The sequence below is a fragment of the Ischnura elegans genome, chromosome X, assembly GCF_921293095.1.
Source record: "Ischnura elegans chromosome X, ioIscEleg1.1, whole genome shotgun sequence".
In the NCBI taxonomy this organism is placed as follows: Eukaryota; Metazoa; Arthropoda; class Insecta; order Odonata; family Coenagrionidae; genus Ischnura; species Ischnura elegans.
The window spans coordinates 121,748,330-121,763,231 of NC_060259.1; the positions used below are offsets into that span (position 1 = coordinate 121,748,330).

The 14,902-nt window shown below is 38.2% G+C and overlaps 1 protein-coding gene across 1 annotated transcript in view; it reads right to left on the minus strand.

Annotated features, from left to right (window-relative positions):
* Nucleotides 1-402: 402 nt before the first annotated feature.
* LOC124170878 (A disintegrin and metalloproteinase with thrombospondin motifs 20-like) overlaps nt 403-14,902 on the minus strand; it is a 243,357-nt gene continuing 228,857 nt past the window's right edge. Inside the window, exons 2-3 of the mRNA XM_046549895.1 lie at nt 4,760-4,932; nt 403-978 (exon numbers count right to left, since the gene is read on the minus strand). Of these exons, the coding sequence (XP_046405851.1) occupies nt 736-978; nt 4,760-4,924 (408 nt within the window). The 5' untranslated portion in view covers nt 4,925-4,932 and the 3' untranslated portion in view covers nt 403-735. The remainder of the gene's footprint in view (nt 979-4,759; nt 4,933-14,902) is intronic.

Consider the following 14,902-nt stretch of genomic DNA (forward strand, 5'->3'; position numbering starts at 1 on the left):
ACAGGGACCTAGTTTCTATAGGAGAAGATAGGAGTTATACATCGTCTGAGGCTACCAATGCATGCATGAGGCACAGAGCTCAGAGAAACGTGTCTTAATAATCACGTATTAAAACTGGCTAAGGTCGGAAAGTTTTCTTCGTTTGATAAGGTATTAATAAACCTTTTTTAAGCCAAGCGCTACAAGCCAGCAAGGTACTCAGCTATCCGCTAGCATCCTGCGTCCTATCAGCGCTCAGAGCCTCGATCAAGATCACCTCACAAGGCGGGAGGGGGAACCAGAAATGCGTCGCACGGCCTTTTTCCCATCATTCCTACTTACGCGTCGCGTTTTCGCGCGTTTGAAATTTTTCACTTTTCATTTAATCGCGAAAAATAGATATCGTCATTTAAAAATGTAAAAGCGACAAATACGTACTCAAGGAGTAATAATCTTTCGATTTAGGCAATAAAATAATAATAGGAAGCCACCCTATTGATTTAGTGGCAGTGTGTTTATTTTCTGATCAAATCGAGTATTCCAGTGAAATCAGCAAAATCAATTGAAATATATAAACATGAATTGATACCACCAATAAAACTGATATGACTAACTGCACCCTATAATAAGTTATTACGGAGGTGGAATTCTTTACAGATGATAATGTTCCTTCAAACATTCCTTTCACACCAAGAATTCCAACGAGGGGGTCTTGAAAGCTCGAGACCTGCTCGGCTTCACTTCATCTCCCTAACTTCATCTTTCACCATGCCATCGTTCCAATGGCGTGTGTTCATCGATCACATTCATGCATGACGACAATGATTTTAATGTATTTAGTGGCTGAGCAACATCTTCCTGCTGCCCCTGCCTGAAGACACAAGCGTGGATATTGTTTATTGCCCACGGAGGCCACCTCCATCTCATCGAGGCCACCTCATCTGCTGGGTGGCAGGCTCCGCATTTGCCACGACACCTTCCCACCACAGACTGACCATCCTGTGTGAGGAGAATCAAACACTTATTTCCATGTGCTTTTTACAAGTAGGCGTGCGAACCCTCCCCTATTTATATCTTTCACGGTTTATAAGTTTACTTTGTGGCACCTTACATCTGCTGGCAAATATCTTGGAACATAGTAAATTCCACATAATCATACTAGATAAACCTAAACCAGTTTCAGCCCTCACATATCATTCTCAAGATGAAACACCTCATGATAATGGCATATAATAAAAGACTATGGAATGACAGATTAATACAACATAGTAATAAAGTGTATAACCTCTTGAGAATGACATGCGACAGTTAAAACAAGGTTAGGTTTACGTAATAATGTTGTGTGGAACATACAAAGTTACAGAATATTTATTTAACCCCCAGAGCTTCTATTTTTTCTTAGTTCATCAATGACATAAACACTTTTCATGGTAGTTGAATCTTTGCTTAGTTAAAAGCGGTGAAATTAATATTAAGTGCAAAAGCACAAAATTCCCGGGTCCCACAAATAAAACCACAGATCTTTGGTTTTTCAGGCCACAGTGGCGACCCTGGATCATTGGGTTCCATAGCAAATTACCAAGGTTCATCGTACTAGTTGCTTCATTTGGGCCGTTGGGATCCATCAAAGATCAATGCAAGATGTCCAAAATTCAAAGGAATGTGGACTTCCAAGAAGCTACACCAATGGTGTAGTCCATTTCAGAGCTAACCCCACAATTCGTGGTTATCATTGAAGTTATCTACTGACTAAGTTTACATCAGTTCATTATCCAGCTTCTAAGAGGATCGTTATGTAAGAGTTTAAAGTAAAGGTTAGTGAAGAGTTTGATCTGGAGTGTAGCTCTCTACGGTGCGGAAACGTGGACACTAAGGAAAGAAGACGAGAGAAGATTGGAGGCAATCGAGATGTGGGTATGGAGAAGATGGGAGAGGGTGAAATGGACGGAGAGGAAAAGGAACGACCAAGTGCTGGATATGGTTGGCGAGGAGAGGCAGCTTTTAGATGAGATACGGAGGAGACAGAAGGTATGGATGGAGTTAGTGCTTATCGGGGAGGGGATGTTGAAAATGGTGCTAGAGGCTAGAATGTTAGGGAAACGAGGGAGGGGAAGGAGAAGAATAGGATTTTTAGATAGATTGAAAGAGAGTAGGCCTTACTGTGAGTTAAAGAAGGCAGTGCTGGAAGGAAAGGGAGGCTCCCAGATCACTTCTTGCGTACTCCATGGAAACCTACCTTAATCGGTAGAATACTATAATAATAATAATTCAAAATAAGGCAAACTCCCTTTCATTTTACCTAAACATATTCTTTGCTTCCTCCATCTCCCACATTTACACAGCATTCTCCCCTTCTCTAAAACTGTTTTCAACCACCCTTCCCTGCTTCAAAACTTTCACCATCCAAACCTTCTGTCCCCTCTATATTTCTTATGGAAGCTGCCTCTCCTCACCCACCATGACCAGCTCTTTGTCATTCCTCCTCCTCTCCGTCCACTTCAATTTCTCCATTCTTTTCCACACCCACATCTCAAAAGCCTCCAGCCTTCTCTCGTCCTCCTTCTTTAGCGTCCATGTTTCCAACTCGTAAAGCATTAGACTCCAAATCTCTCTCAAGACTACTCTCAGTTTCACATTGTAATCAATTATTTGTTTCCCCATTTTGCTTTTCTCCTTTCCCTTTTGCTTGTCTCCATGTCTCACTTTTCCACTTCCTTCTCTCCTCCATTCCTTCCATAATTTCTCTGCTATCCAGGTTTTTATCCTTCTACCATATTTTAGCCAACTGGCTTCTTGGCAGCTTTTATTATTGATGGTTACTAGCCTTTCCCATAACTTTAACTCAATCACCTCTCAACAGCACTTTCCCATTCGTGAATGTCTCTTTTGCTAATGCAGTTCTCTTTCTGGTGTCCTCATGCAGTGTCTGTTGCCCGCTAATGCGCAGCTCAAATAGTTGAATTGCTCTACCTGCTCAAGTTTTTGCTCATCTCCCTTGTCCCAAGTCTTACATTTCTAGCTCGTGATCCTATTCAAAACTGCATAACTACATTCTTCTTACCTACCGTTTTCTGGAGATTCATTATCATGCCATATACCTCACAATGCTTGTCAAACACATCCACCATAGCCTACAGCCACTTGTTGACTGGATAATGAACTGATTTAAGCGTATCTACCATCATATTAACTCCAGCTTCCATCTCATCCCAGGCCTCTCTTACCATTTCATGAGTCTACACATTAAAAAGCAATGACGAGTCTTGCCTCGCCCCTTGGCCAATTTCTGCCCACCCTGATTCTCCATCCTCTACCCTCATTTCAATAGTCTGGGCCTTGTACAAACTATGAATGAATTGCCTATCCCTCCAATCTGCCACTAAATATTTTCATAAGGATTTCTTATACAATTTCCATACATTCCACAGCAATTATGTCCACTATATTTAATCTTCCTGGCTTTTTCCTGCTATTTTACATATCCTCCACATACTACCTACTTCCATTTACTCTGACCATGGGATGCTCAGATAAGATCCTTCCATATATTATGCCTTAACTTTTGACATGGCTTGCATTTCTTTGCCGTCTGAGAATGACTTATGACTTTAACTTTGCCTCTTTCCTGCTGAAAATGTTTCCATTTCTCACACTGCCTTTTCCGTCAACTGCATAACTACTCTCAGTTTCACGTTGTAATCAATTATTTGTTTCCCCATTTTGCTTTTCTCCTTTCCCTTTTGCTTTTCTCCATGTCCACACTTTTCCACTTCCTTCTCTCCTCCATTCCTTCTAAAATTTCTCTGCTATCCAGGTTTTTATCCTTCTACCATATTTTAGCCAACTGGCTTCTTGGCAGCTTTTATTATTTATGGTTAACTCTAATCCCATCCTTCCTCTACTTTCTGCCTCCATCTCCTGTGCCGCAATGTGAAATTGAAACTCTAACATCAAGTTGAGTAAACACAGTCTGAAATATGGCTTAGTGGTATAACTGGTATCATATCTCACCTGCAATTGGGATATCTAGGTTTGAATTCGATAATCCAAATGTTTTTGATGGCAAATTTCACCCTGGTCCTCCTTTTCCTATGACCCAAGGTTTGCTCTTAAAGTTCTCTTGATGCTCTCTTGATTCATCACCAAGGAGGAATGCTTTGACACCAAACCATTAAATAGTAGAATATTATCCCTTTAAGTGCCAGCCTATTTTGTCTGGTAAGCTCAAGAGTACATGGTCTTTTTTGGCAAATTTGCTAGTTTGAACTTAAACATTTATAGAGAGCCTAAAATGCATTTTTTGCGGTACATGTCGTGTTGAAGCATGACAAAGTACTACAAAATAGAGACAAAGGCACAAAAAATAAGAGGCTTGGGTGCAAAAAAAAAACCAGCCCATAGATCAGTCCAACAGTGATGCAGCTAGGAATTAAGGGGTTTAGATGCCACTAATACCAGGGTGTGTGGGGTATGGAATACCCATCAGTGTAAGTGGTAGGTGAGAGGTTAATAAATTGCTAAATTTTAAGAAAAATTAATCAAAATGGTGAGTTTTACGGCTTTCTGTGGGATATTTTATCAATCCTTTCACCATTCTATTAGTAATATCAATCCAATTAAGTATAATGGATTGAAACTTCTCTGAGGCCTGGGGGGGGATTTTATCCCTCAAACCCCCCCTCACTGTGCCACTGCAGCCAAATATACTCTTTGCACATATCCCCCAGGCTGATGGTTGGCACCATATGGGATGAAGAAAAGTTAAGAGCCATGCACTCACGTCTTTCCTGCTGACATGAACAGCTGCTCCTGATCCACGTCCTATACTGCTATGAACCCTGAGTCCGGTACCTTTGAGGTTGATGCTGAAACGACCTTGAGGATAGTCTAGGGAGCTGTAGGAATAAGCTACTCTTGTACCATGTATCTGCCTGGCAAAGGTCATATCTTCAGCTGGAAGTTAGAACATAGCATTGCATGAGGCACACACACACATACACACACATGCCTTATTGTAAAATTTTCTCTCAGGGATGGGTCTCTCAGAAAAAGCAATGGCGGCGAAATTACCCACGTAAGTGGTTCAACATATGAATATCGGACTTTGTTCTTGTGTGATCTGGCGCTCGGATATCGTGAAACAAAACGTGAATGCATGAAAAAGCCAACTGTTACATGAATAGCCCACTGCCTTGCGAAATTCAATCAACATGCCGAGGGTTAGAGTGCGAGAAAATTACAAGGCTTACCTTGAGCCTGACTCGCAAGATTCCAACAGCACACCAGTTCCTCGATGCACTCGTTGAAGGAAAACAAATACCATTCATGCTAATGTGCAGTTCAAAGCTACAGTTGAAGACGGAGAAGTTTTCCCCGCTAATCCTGCGGACCTTAACATAACTTCTTCAATGCATAAATATCTGAGAACATTTTTACTTATCTATCCCCATCGGTAGATCTTTATCCATACCCATTTTCTACTCTTTATGTGTTCTGGCGATTTCACTATTTTTATCTGTTGAAAACGGAAAATGGTTGCATGATTTTGAAGTTTCATCTATAAAAAAATCGAGGTTAATATTTCTAATAATTATTTGATCGAATTTTATTTAGGTTTGTGGGCAAGATGTTAACGATCTGGAAGAGGTGGATGTCAATGTCAACCTTGCTGGTGGTGAAGTAGAGAAGGATGATGTACCATCTTTCACCGTGAATTCTGCTGAAGTATATGTAAGTATTTGAGGAAAAGTATTTCATAGAGTGGACTGGACATAATTATGGATATTCTCAAGAAAATAGGCGTCAATTGGAGGGATAGGCGACTCATTTGTAATCTTCATTTGGTCAATACTGCGCAAGTGAAGGTAGCGGACGGAGAAACTGGGAGGGCAAGCTTTGCCCGAGAAGTAAGGCAAGACTGTTCACTATCTCCATTGTTTTCTGGAGTATATGCTGAGGTGATGGCAAGAGAAGCGTGGGATGAGGTGGGAACTGGAGTCAAAGTGGGAGGAATGATGTAAAATCAGTAAGGTTCACGGACGATCAGGCGTTGATTAGCCAGTCAGCGAGAGGGCTGAAGAGTATAGTGGATGCATTAGACAAGAGATGTGATGAATATGGCATGAGGATTACTCACAAGAAGACTAAAGTCATAATTAAGTTAACCAAATTTCCAGGAAATATAAAATTATCCACGCAACGCTTTACTCCCTCCGAAGTAAATGTTACCATTGAGTAAGAATATAAACTTACTCTATGATGTTACCCAAAATTTATTAAAACAATTAATAAAGTGTCAGTACAATCATAATTTAACTACTTGAGAACATTCTGGGGAGGGGTATTAAAGTTCGAGCAATTGGTTGCTAATTCTCCAAAAAGCAATTGACTGATTGCTATAAAATATAATTTGAACCGTCCCACAGTGGGCTGAAATCGAAAAAAGCTGGACAAAACCTCGAAAATGGTTTTTTTGAGTATGGAAGTTGAAACTTTGCACAGTTGTTGCCAACACATTAGTGCATTTTTTGACGCAAAATATTTTTCTTAGGCTAATTTTTTATATAAAATACATAGCCTCAAAGTTGAACAAATTTGGCGGAAATTGCCCGCTTTGAATTTTTTTCGAAATTCTGCGAGAATAAGAAGAAAATAAGAAGCTCTTGTCAATTCTAGAACGTTTTCTAATTCTTTGGATAAGTATATGCGATTAATAAGTGACCTGAGTTTTTGCATTATCTCAATGGATTTAAGGGCGATTTTTTACTCACTTTGATCCCATTATAATCTGGTGGACGCCCGGAAAAAAATGACAAAGTTAGCAAAAGAACTAAGAGGAGGAAGACTGAAAGTCTTAGATCTTCTCACTCGGCAGCAACTTTATCATTCGCAGCATCGATGACAATTGGAGAGGAAGGAGAGCCTCCAAATTAGTGGAGGACATTAAAACGACCATTCCAAGCAGAGCAAGGAGAGTCCTAGCTAAATGGAAGACACCCATCTCAGGTTCCTCCATGATGTCAGAAGACGAGGCTCTTTCTGTTATCATATCGATGCACTTGACAAAAAACCACTACAAGTGTCTTCGGAAAATAGCTGAAAGCCATGGTCATAAATTATACCCGAACTATGAAAGAGTGAGGTTTGCTAAAAATACTACGTACCCGGATGGCATAGAGATTATAGAAATATCGTGCGAAGTCAATCAACAAACTCTCCTGTCGCACACTGCCTCACCGATTCTAGCTTGCGTGGCAACTGTTCCTGATGCCAGAAGTGAATTGAAGTGCACTCTGATTTGTAAATATGATTTCGACGGCAGTTATGGGCATTCGCAGTATAATCAAGTTTGGCAACAAGAGCCTAGGTCGGAGGAATATTTGTAGGTAGGAGTTCTATGGTGCCCCAAACCGTTCATAAGGTCCTAATACATGGAGCAGGTATAGCTACAGAGATGATTCTTCCTCTAGGGATATTATGTGAAGAAGCAATTGAAGCACGCAATAAAGATAGCAGAAAATATCGAGAAAGCTTTAGCAGGAAGCACTCTAGAATATATCTACCAACGATGACTTATTTCGTCGCCTCCTCCTGACCTCAGATTCAGTAATACCCAACGCCGCACCCCTAATTACAAAGAAATCCCGAAGAATGCCGATATAAGTGAGGAATTTACTGTTACTAAATGACGATGACCCAGAAATCCTGCAGCCTCAAAGTGAAAGCGACAGTTCATCAACCGACTCGGAGTGATGCTATTACATGTACATAGGGTTCATTTAAATATTCATTGATAACCTTTTATCAAAAATGGAAGGACTGAGAAAGAAGCCTAAAAGCCTATACAGTTAATAATAACATTAAATACATCCTCAGCAAAGGCTTTGCATTCATAGCGCTTTATAATGTACGCTGCGTCACGACAATCCATGAGCCCAGGGAGCAGCCGCGGACTGCGCGGCACGGTAAAAACATCGATTTTATTTAGTTTGTTGCCAACGGCCGCAGATTATTTCCGTGGATGACGACTCTAAAAGGCTTGATGCAATTACGATGTAAATATCTGAGAGCAACTCGGTGTCCTCCTTTTTATACAGTCACACACGGGCAAAAATATTACTGAAATTAGCGTCCGCCATTTTGTACTGCATCGGTGATAAATATGACAAGACAGTAAAGAAATCGGGTTACAACAAAAGGAAAATAAATGCAGTAATAATATATCATAGCTTTTATTCAATAAATTTATTTAAAATGATTCACTATCCAACATCCGTCGAGTACGGCAATTCCCGTGGCCAGCAGCCAGCTCCGGGCGGTGCCGCACGTTCGAAAAATCGATCTTAATTTCGGCGTCGCAGGTGGTCGCAGCTGTACTTCCGATTATCATAATCTATATACTTTGTTGTATATGTGGTGTAAATATCTCGAGGTAACTCGGTGATCCTTTTTTTAAAATCCTACATTAACACAAAAATTCGACGAAAAACAGGGTCCGCCATTTTGTATCGTATTGGTCACAAATACAACAACCAAGTCGTGAAAGTTGATGGTAATCGATGATAACAAACCGTTTAACAAATTTATAAATTTTTGTTGCTATTGAATTACTACTAAAGGTGTGACATTAGTTTAACCCATTACCGGCCGAGTAAAGAAATACTTGAAAATATATAATTTTTTCTTTTCAATTGACCTAATAACATGCTAAATAAGGTAAATTGAAAATATGGGCCTTCAAAAAAATTTGCTTATGGTAAAAAAAAATGTTGCGTTTTCGCAACGTTGGCCGAATCCGGTATCTGTATGCAGTTATGCAACCCGCATTACAATACATTGCCGCCTCATAGGAATATGCTGTTTTTACTGTCGGATATAATCCTATACCTTTTTATGCCACGTATATGACAAATATCGTCATATTGGATAAATAAAATCCTTAGATATTATGTTTCCAACGAGATGTTGTTGTTATTTGACCTAAATCCATTATAAAATAGACATGCTTTACGGTTTGAAAGAAATAAGTCAAAGCGAAAATTTTCTCAGAAGAGCATGTATTTCACATTTTTTCATTGACTTTAATTTTATCATTGCAGATTGAATTACAAAAATTAATGGCTAATTATGAAATACTCAAGCATTTTGGGTGCAATGGAACATAAAATTTCGTACATTCAAACATGGTTTGGCTTTTACACTGTTTCGGCAACTACTGAATTTTTTTTAACTCTCTGGCCAAATTCGTCCCTTCATGCTTCACGAATCCGCGATGAATTATATGGCCTAACTTTTTCTATGTTTATGGACGCGAATTGTATAGGGGTACGTCATCTACTGACTTATTCATTTCACTTTTTAGATGCGTCCCTGCTAGATACGATTTGGAGTCTACCAGTGAAATTTACTTCCGTTGCATAACCTGTACAATCTCCTGGCGTTAGTGCAAACGCCGTCCAGTAAGTTGATAAGCTAGGACCCTTTTTCCCCTGTATTCTAGTGCGGTAATTTTCATTTGCATTATCAAGTAGGTCCACACCTCCCATGTATTTACTATACTCCCCAATAACACGAATGGTATTTTCTTTTATTAACATAGAATATTATGTGAAATAGTATTTTATTTTTTTCTGCTGAAACTTTTCCCTGTGCCAAATGGAAGCGAAAAACTTTTATTGCTGTCTACAGGGACAATCTATTTATCATTCCATCGAACAATACTAAGACCTTGGGCTTTATCAAATGTTTATTTTCATGTTCCTCTCGGTTTCACGTCAATGGTTTTATTATATTCTATCAGGAACTCCTCCGTTATACGTATTTAATCGTATTTTCACGGACGGCTCCATTGACAAATAATCCTTTTTCTTTCAAAACAATAAATAGTCTTCAAGATGAAAAGAAGTTATTGAAAAACATACGATGGTTCGAGGGATCAGGGATAATCTTGAGAAATTCCAGAATAACACTTGCTTCCAAGCCTAAATTTCGATAGAAGTAATTTTCTATCGCCTGGTTGAACCCTAAAACCGTCTGAATAACATAAGCACCAAAGTTAAAAGCAAAATCTAAAAGGCTTGTTTTAAAAGAACATTTATGCACTGTAGTGACCAAAGTAAGGTACCATTTGCTCATTTTTTCAAAATTTATGCGCAAATATTCCGAATTGTAATAATTTTTCAAGTCGTCAAATTGAGGTCATAATTTACAAATCTGTCATTTTTGTCCAGACAGGAATTGTCTGATAAGTGTAGATTATTTTTTATTAATCTGAATATGTTTTGGTTCAATCATTGCCGAACCATATCTACGCCTTATCGTCTTAATTCACCCAATATCCTGTTGTGGAAGTCAGTGATATCGCTGAATCGTGAAGTAAGGAAGGACTAATTCGGATTGAAAGTACAAAGTTGTGTGTTCCATTGCACCCGAAATGCTTTCATGTAATCCATAAATAATAATAATTTGTTGTAATTCAATCCGTTGTGATAAAAATGTCTTTTTAAAAACTGGAAAATACGTTATCTTCTGTAAACATATTCGCTTTGACTCATTTCTTTCAAGCCGTAATGCATCTCTATTTTATATTGGATTTAGGTAAAATAATGCAGCATCTCATTGGAAATATAATATCTAAGAATTTTAATTATCAAATATGACGATATCTGTCAAATACGAGGCATAAAAATGCGTAGGATTATATCTGACAGTAAAATCGGCATATACTTACGAGACGGAAATATGTAGTAATGCGGGTTGCATAACTGCCTATAGATATCGGATTAGGCCAACGTTGCGAAAACGCAACATTATTTTCCGGATCTGATTTTCGCATAATGTTGACTCTCTGACGAAATATAAGCTTTAATATCTGTTAATTGAAATTTCTACGTCCACATGGACGAATAAAAAACTTAATAAAGGGAATAGTTACTCTTAGGAAAAATTATTTATCTTGCTTAACAGGAGACTCGAAAATTGACACATTTTGAGTATTTTTATAAATATCGAATTACTTATTAATTGTCATTATAATCTCACTAAAAATCAGTTTAAACTTATTTTTATAGAAAAAAGCGAATTCTAAATTAATAAAATTCAATTGAAACATTTTTTTTGCATTTCTCAATAATGTTGCGTTTTCGCAACGTTGGCCGTAAATGGGTTAAACATGCTGAATTTCGAAAAAAATTCAAAGCGGGCAATTTCCGCCAAATTTGTTCAACTTTGAGGCTATGTATTTTATATAAAAAATTAGCCTAAGAAAAATATTTTGCGTCAAAAAATGCACTAATGTGTTGGCAACAACTGTGCAAAGTTTCAACTTCCATACTCAAAAAAACCATTTTCGAGGTTTTGTCCAGCTTTTTTCGATTTCAGCCCACTGTGCGTCCTTCCCTATATTTGTAGATTTACAGTTCTCCCTTTACGTCACCATAACCTTTTCTAAGTATTCAAAATTTTCAACCCCATAAGAGGATATAAACGTAAAGAAGAAGCTGAAACCAATGCATTCAATTTAAGATCTACCAAAATTTATATTTTTCCGACGCGTAATTTTTCCGTTCAAACGCTCATTTATCTATGTAAGACGAAATTGTTTTCTTGATGGTCAGAAATTATAAGAGGATCAAATAGTTTAACATATTTTTTAAAGATTATGTAAGTGGTAACTTATTGTAGAAAATCCAAATAAATTAATTTGTTGATAGTGCGTTTAATGCTCAATATATTTTTTTTGCACGGCAGGCTGAGATTAAACAAAAATTGCTATTTTTTCGAGCATTTATTATGTTTCGTATCTGGTCTCAACTTACTAATTTTTGCAATACGTATTGTCATTTGTCTTGAGGTATCCTACAGGCAAGGCCTAAATGGGATTCCTACTTTATCCTAATTTATTTTAAATGTGCTTTTAATGATGATTCCACGGATAAATAAAAATAAATTGGCCAATTTATTATTTATGCGGTTCGTAAAGATTCACGAGCTACGATTGAGACACAAGATAAAAGTAAATGGACAAGAACGGAGAAAGTGAAGCGGGCGGAGACTAAGAAGAACGACGAAGTGTAGGACATAGCAAGGGAGGAGAGAAAACTGTGTTACAGGAAAGAATGTTGGGTAAGTGAGAGATAGAAAGGAAATAAGAGATTAGATGGAAAGGAATTTCATAGTGAATTGAAGAGGAAATCCATGATAGGAGGAAGTACAGCCAGAATGTTTAGTAAATACTCATTACAAACCTACCTTAATCGGTAGGTTACTTTAGTAATTATATGTAAATTTTGACACATATTTTTGTACGGATTATATTTATGAAAATTTTATAAGTGCCTAAAATACCATAGCATGCGTCTTCGTCATCCCTAACGTCCAGTTGCAGCCTTTAGGAAGAAGAAATTTCCTCCTGAGATTCTCCAATTGATGATTACTGTGAAATGCGATAAGGAAATATTTATCTGAAGCGAAGATCAAAAGTTATTTGAAATCCAGGGGAAACAGAATACTCCACGAAATATACGAAATAATATATAAACGCATTGTATATTTTTCTTTTGTACTCCACGTGGAATTAAGAAAAAAATTAGATGGACAAGGCTTTATGGGAAGACCTCATGGACGAGAAGTTAAAAACATTTTACCTTCTTCCAGAAATACTTAAATTGGAAAACTAAGAAATTAATATTTTTATGCATCGGGAGTTACGATTTTCATTGAAAACGAAATCTCTGAAACATTTTGACGGGTTGAAACACCATGAAGAACAAACGATATTCTCAAAAATGTCAAGGAATAATAAAACTGTACCTTTCAATTCTTACTTACCGGATTTTCACGCTACTACATGAGATTGCTTTAATTAGTAACGAAATGAATTATTAAATTTTTTTTAATACTTCCGGTTTTTTGGAGACGAAATCTCACCAATCTCTGTGCTCTACTCTTCCGTAAATAATATCCATTTACCAATCTTGAAGACCACCGTGTTGCCTTAAGGTACGTATACTTCCATGCGGCGCAGAGGGTGAGCACGGTGGCACTCGGCTGTTCAACAGTCGCAAACCCGAGCGAGAAGGTTCCCAAAATTTCAGTCATCTAAACCCCATCCCCTACACATCGCCTTCCCTCCCTTCCCTAAACACTGCCCCCCTATGTTCCCTGCCTCGAGTCCAAGGCCACTTGCTAGTCGGCTAGGCTCGCTGGCCACTAGGCCGAGTTTTTGAGGGTTGGGGGGAAAGATCCACAACTCGAAAGTGGCCGATGTATCCGGAAGCCTTCAGGATCAAATTCTAGGCTTAATCCTCACACCTTCTTCGAAAGAAAACTCAACGTTTATCGCGCGAGTAGATTGCTGCCGAAGGACCTAAAAAAAGTTACAATGACTGAGTCACTAGGAACATGTGAAAAACATGAATTATATCAACAGTTCCGATGTAAAACTCGAAAGAGCATTAGTAAGTGCATGGGTGTTGAGTCGTGACATCAATCGCGTGAATACGGATGATAAGAATAGAGAAAAAGTTTGACATAAAAAAAATCAAACAGAATTTCATCGCAACCTAAAAAATTCCATCAAAATCCTTTTCGTAACAAACTTGATTGAAATAAATTAATTGAAAAACTGATAAAAAATAATTTTTAGTCACTAAAATATCAAATTGAGCAAATTTGATTTTTCAACCAATTATAAAATTTCATATAATGTTTCTTGGTAAAATTTAGCGTATTGAAGGGCATTGATTAAAGCAAAATATGAATTCGGGATTAATACGATTCCATTTGTATGCAGAGGTCAGAAAGAAGTGACAGAAAACGGCCGGCAGCTGTAATATTGAAATGACGGTGTATTTATAATAAAAAACAATCAAAACCCAGTCAACTCTCCATCTTACTGCAAGCAATTTCGAAGTCACCAGAATTACTAAAAAACATTGCATAACATAAGTGTCACAATACTGGCAAACGCCCAGGTATTCGTGAGACGAATATCTAACGCTTTGAGACCACATTGAAAGTTTAAGTTACAGTGCTAACGCCTGTTATTTCTGCAGGAATGTTTCTCGGGTTTCCCACCGGGTGTCGTATCGGGTTGTAGTTCCCAACGTTTCCATGACTAAGTCCGTCATCGTCATCAGGGGTCATTAACGGAAAAGGGGGGGAAACGTTGGGAACTACAACCCGATACGACACCCGGTGGGAAACCCGAGAAATATTCCTGCAGAGCATACGCCGGGAAAAACTCAGATTCTACGCCTGTTATTTCAATTGTGACACAAATATTACACGACCTAATAAATAATTGGGCTCATTGGGCAATTGGCCTTGTGGACTTTGGACAACTTTTAAGCACCAGTAAAGATAAAATACCACTTCAAGAAAAATCCGGCTTATATCAGATTAATTGTAATTCATGCCCAGCTTCCTACATAGGTCAAACAAGACGCAACATTCTTACCAGATACAAAGAACACCTCTCATATTACAAAAACAACAAACCGGAGAAATCCAGCATTGCACAACACCTTACTGACACAGACCACGAAATAGGGAAGTGCACTAATTTTTTTTATTGCTGAATTTGAAAGTTTAGCCTAAAAAAGAAACATTAGTATAGTCACTTTTATTTTCTGCATCTGGGGTATGCACTTTAAAACGTTTTGAAAGTCGGAAAATTTCATGTTGCGCTGAAACACAGTGCCTCCATCTTGATTGAGATGTGACGTCACAAGGCAGTAGTCACCAGTGGAGTATCGCTGTATTCCGTCGCCTTCTTTAGCGCGGCGAGAGTTTCCGGGAATCGGTGGAGTTTGCTTCCTAAAAATGTCGTCTAGTACCGAAAATATGAATTCAAAATAGAATTATAAATGATTTTTTGTTCCAAATTTCATCTCGACGTCGAAACAAAAGCCTGGAGAAGATA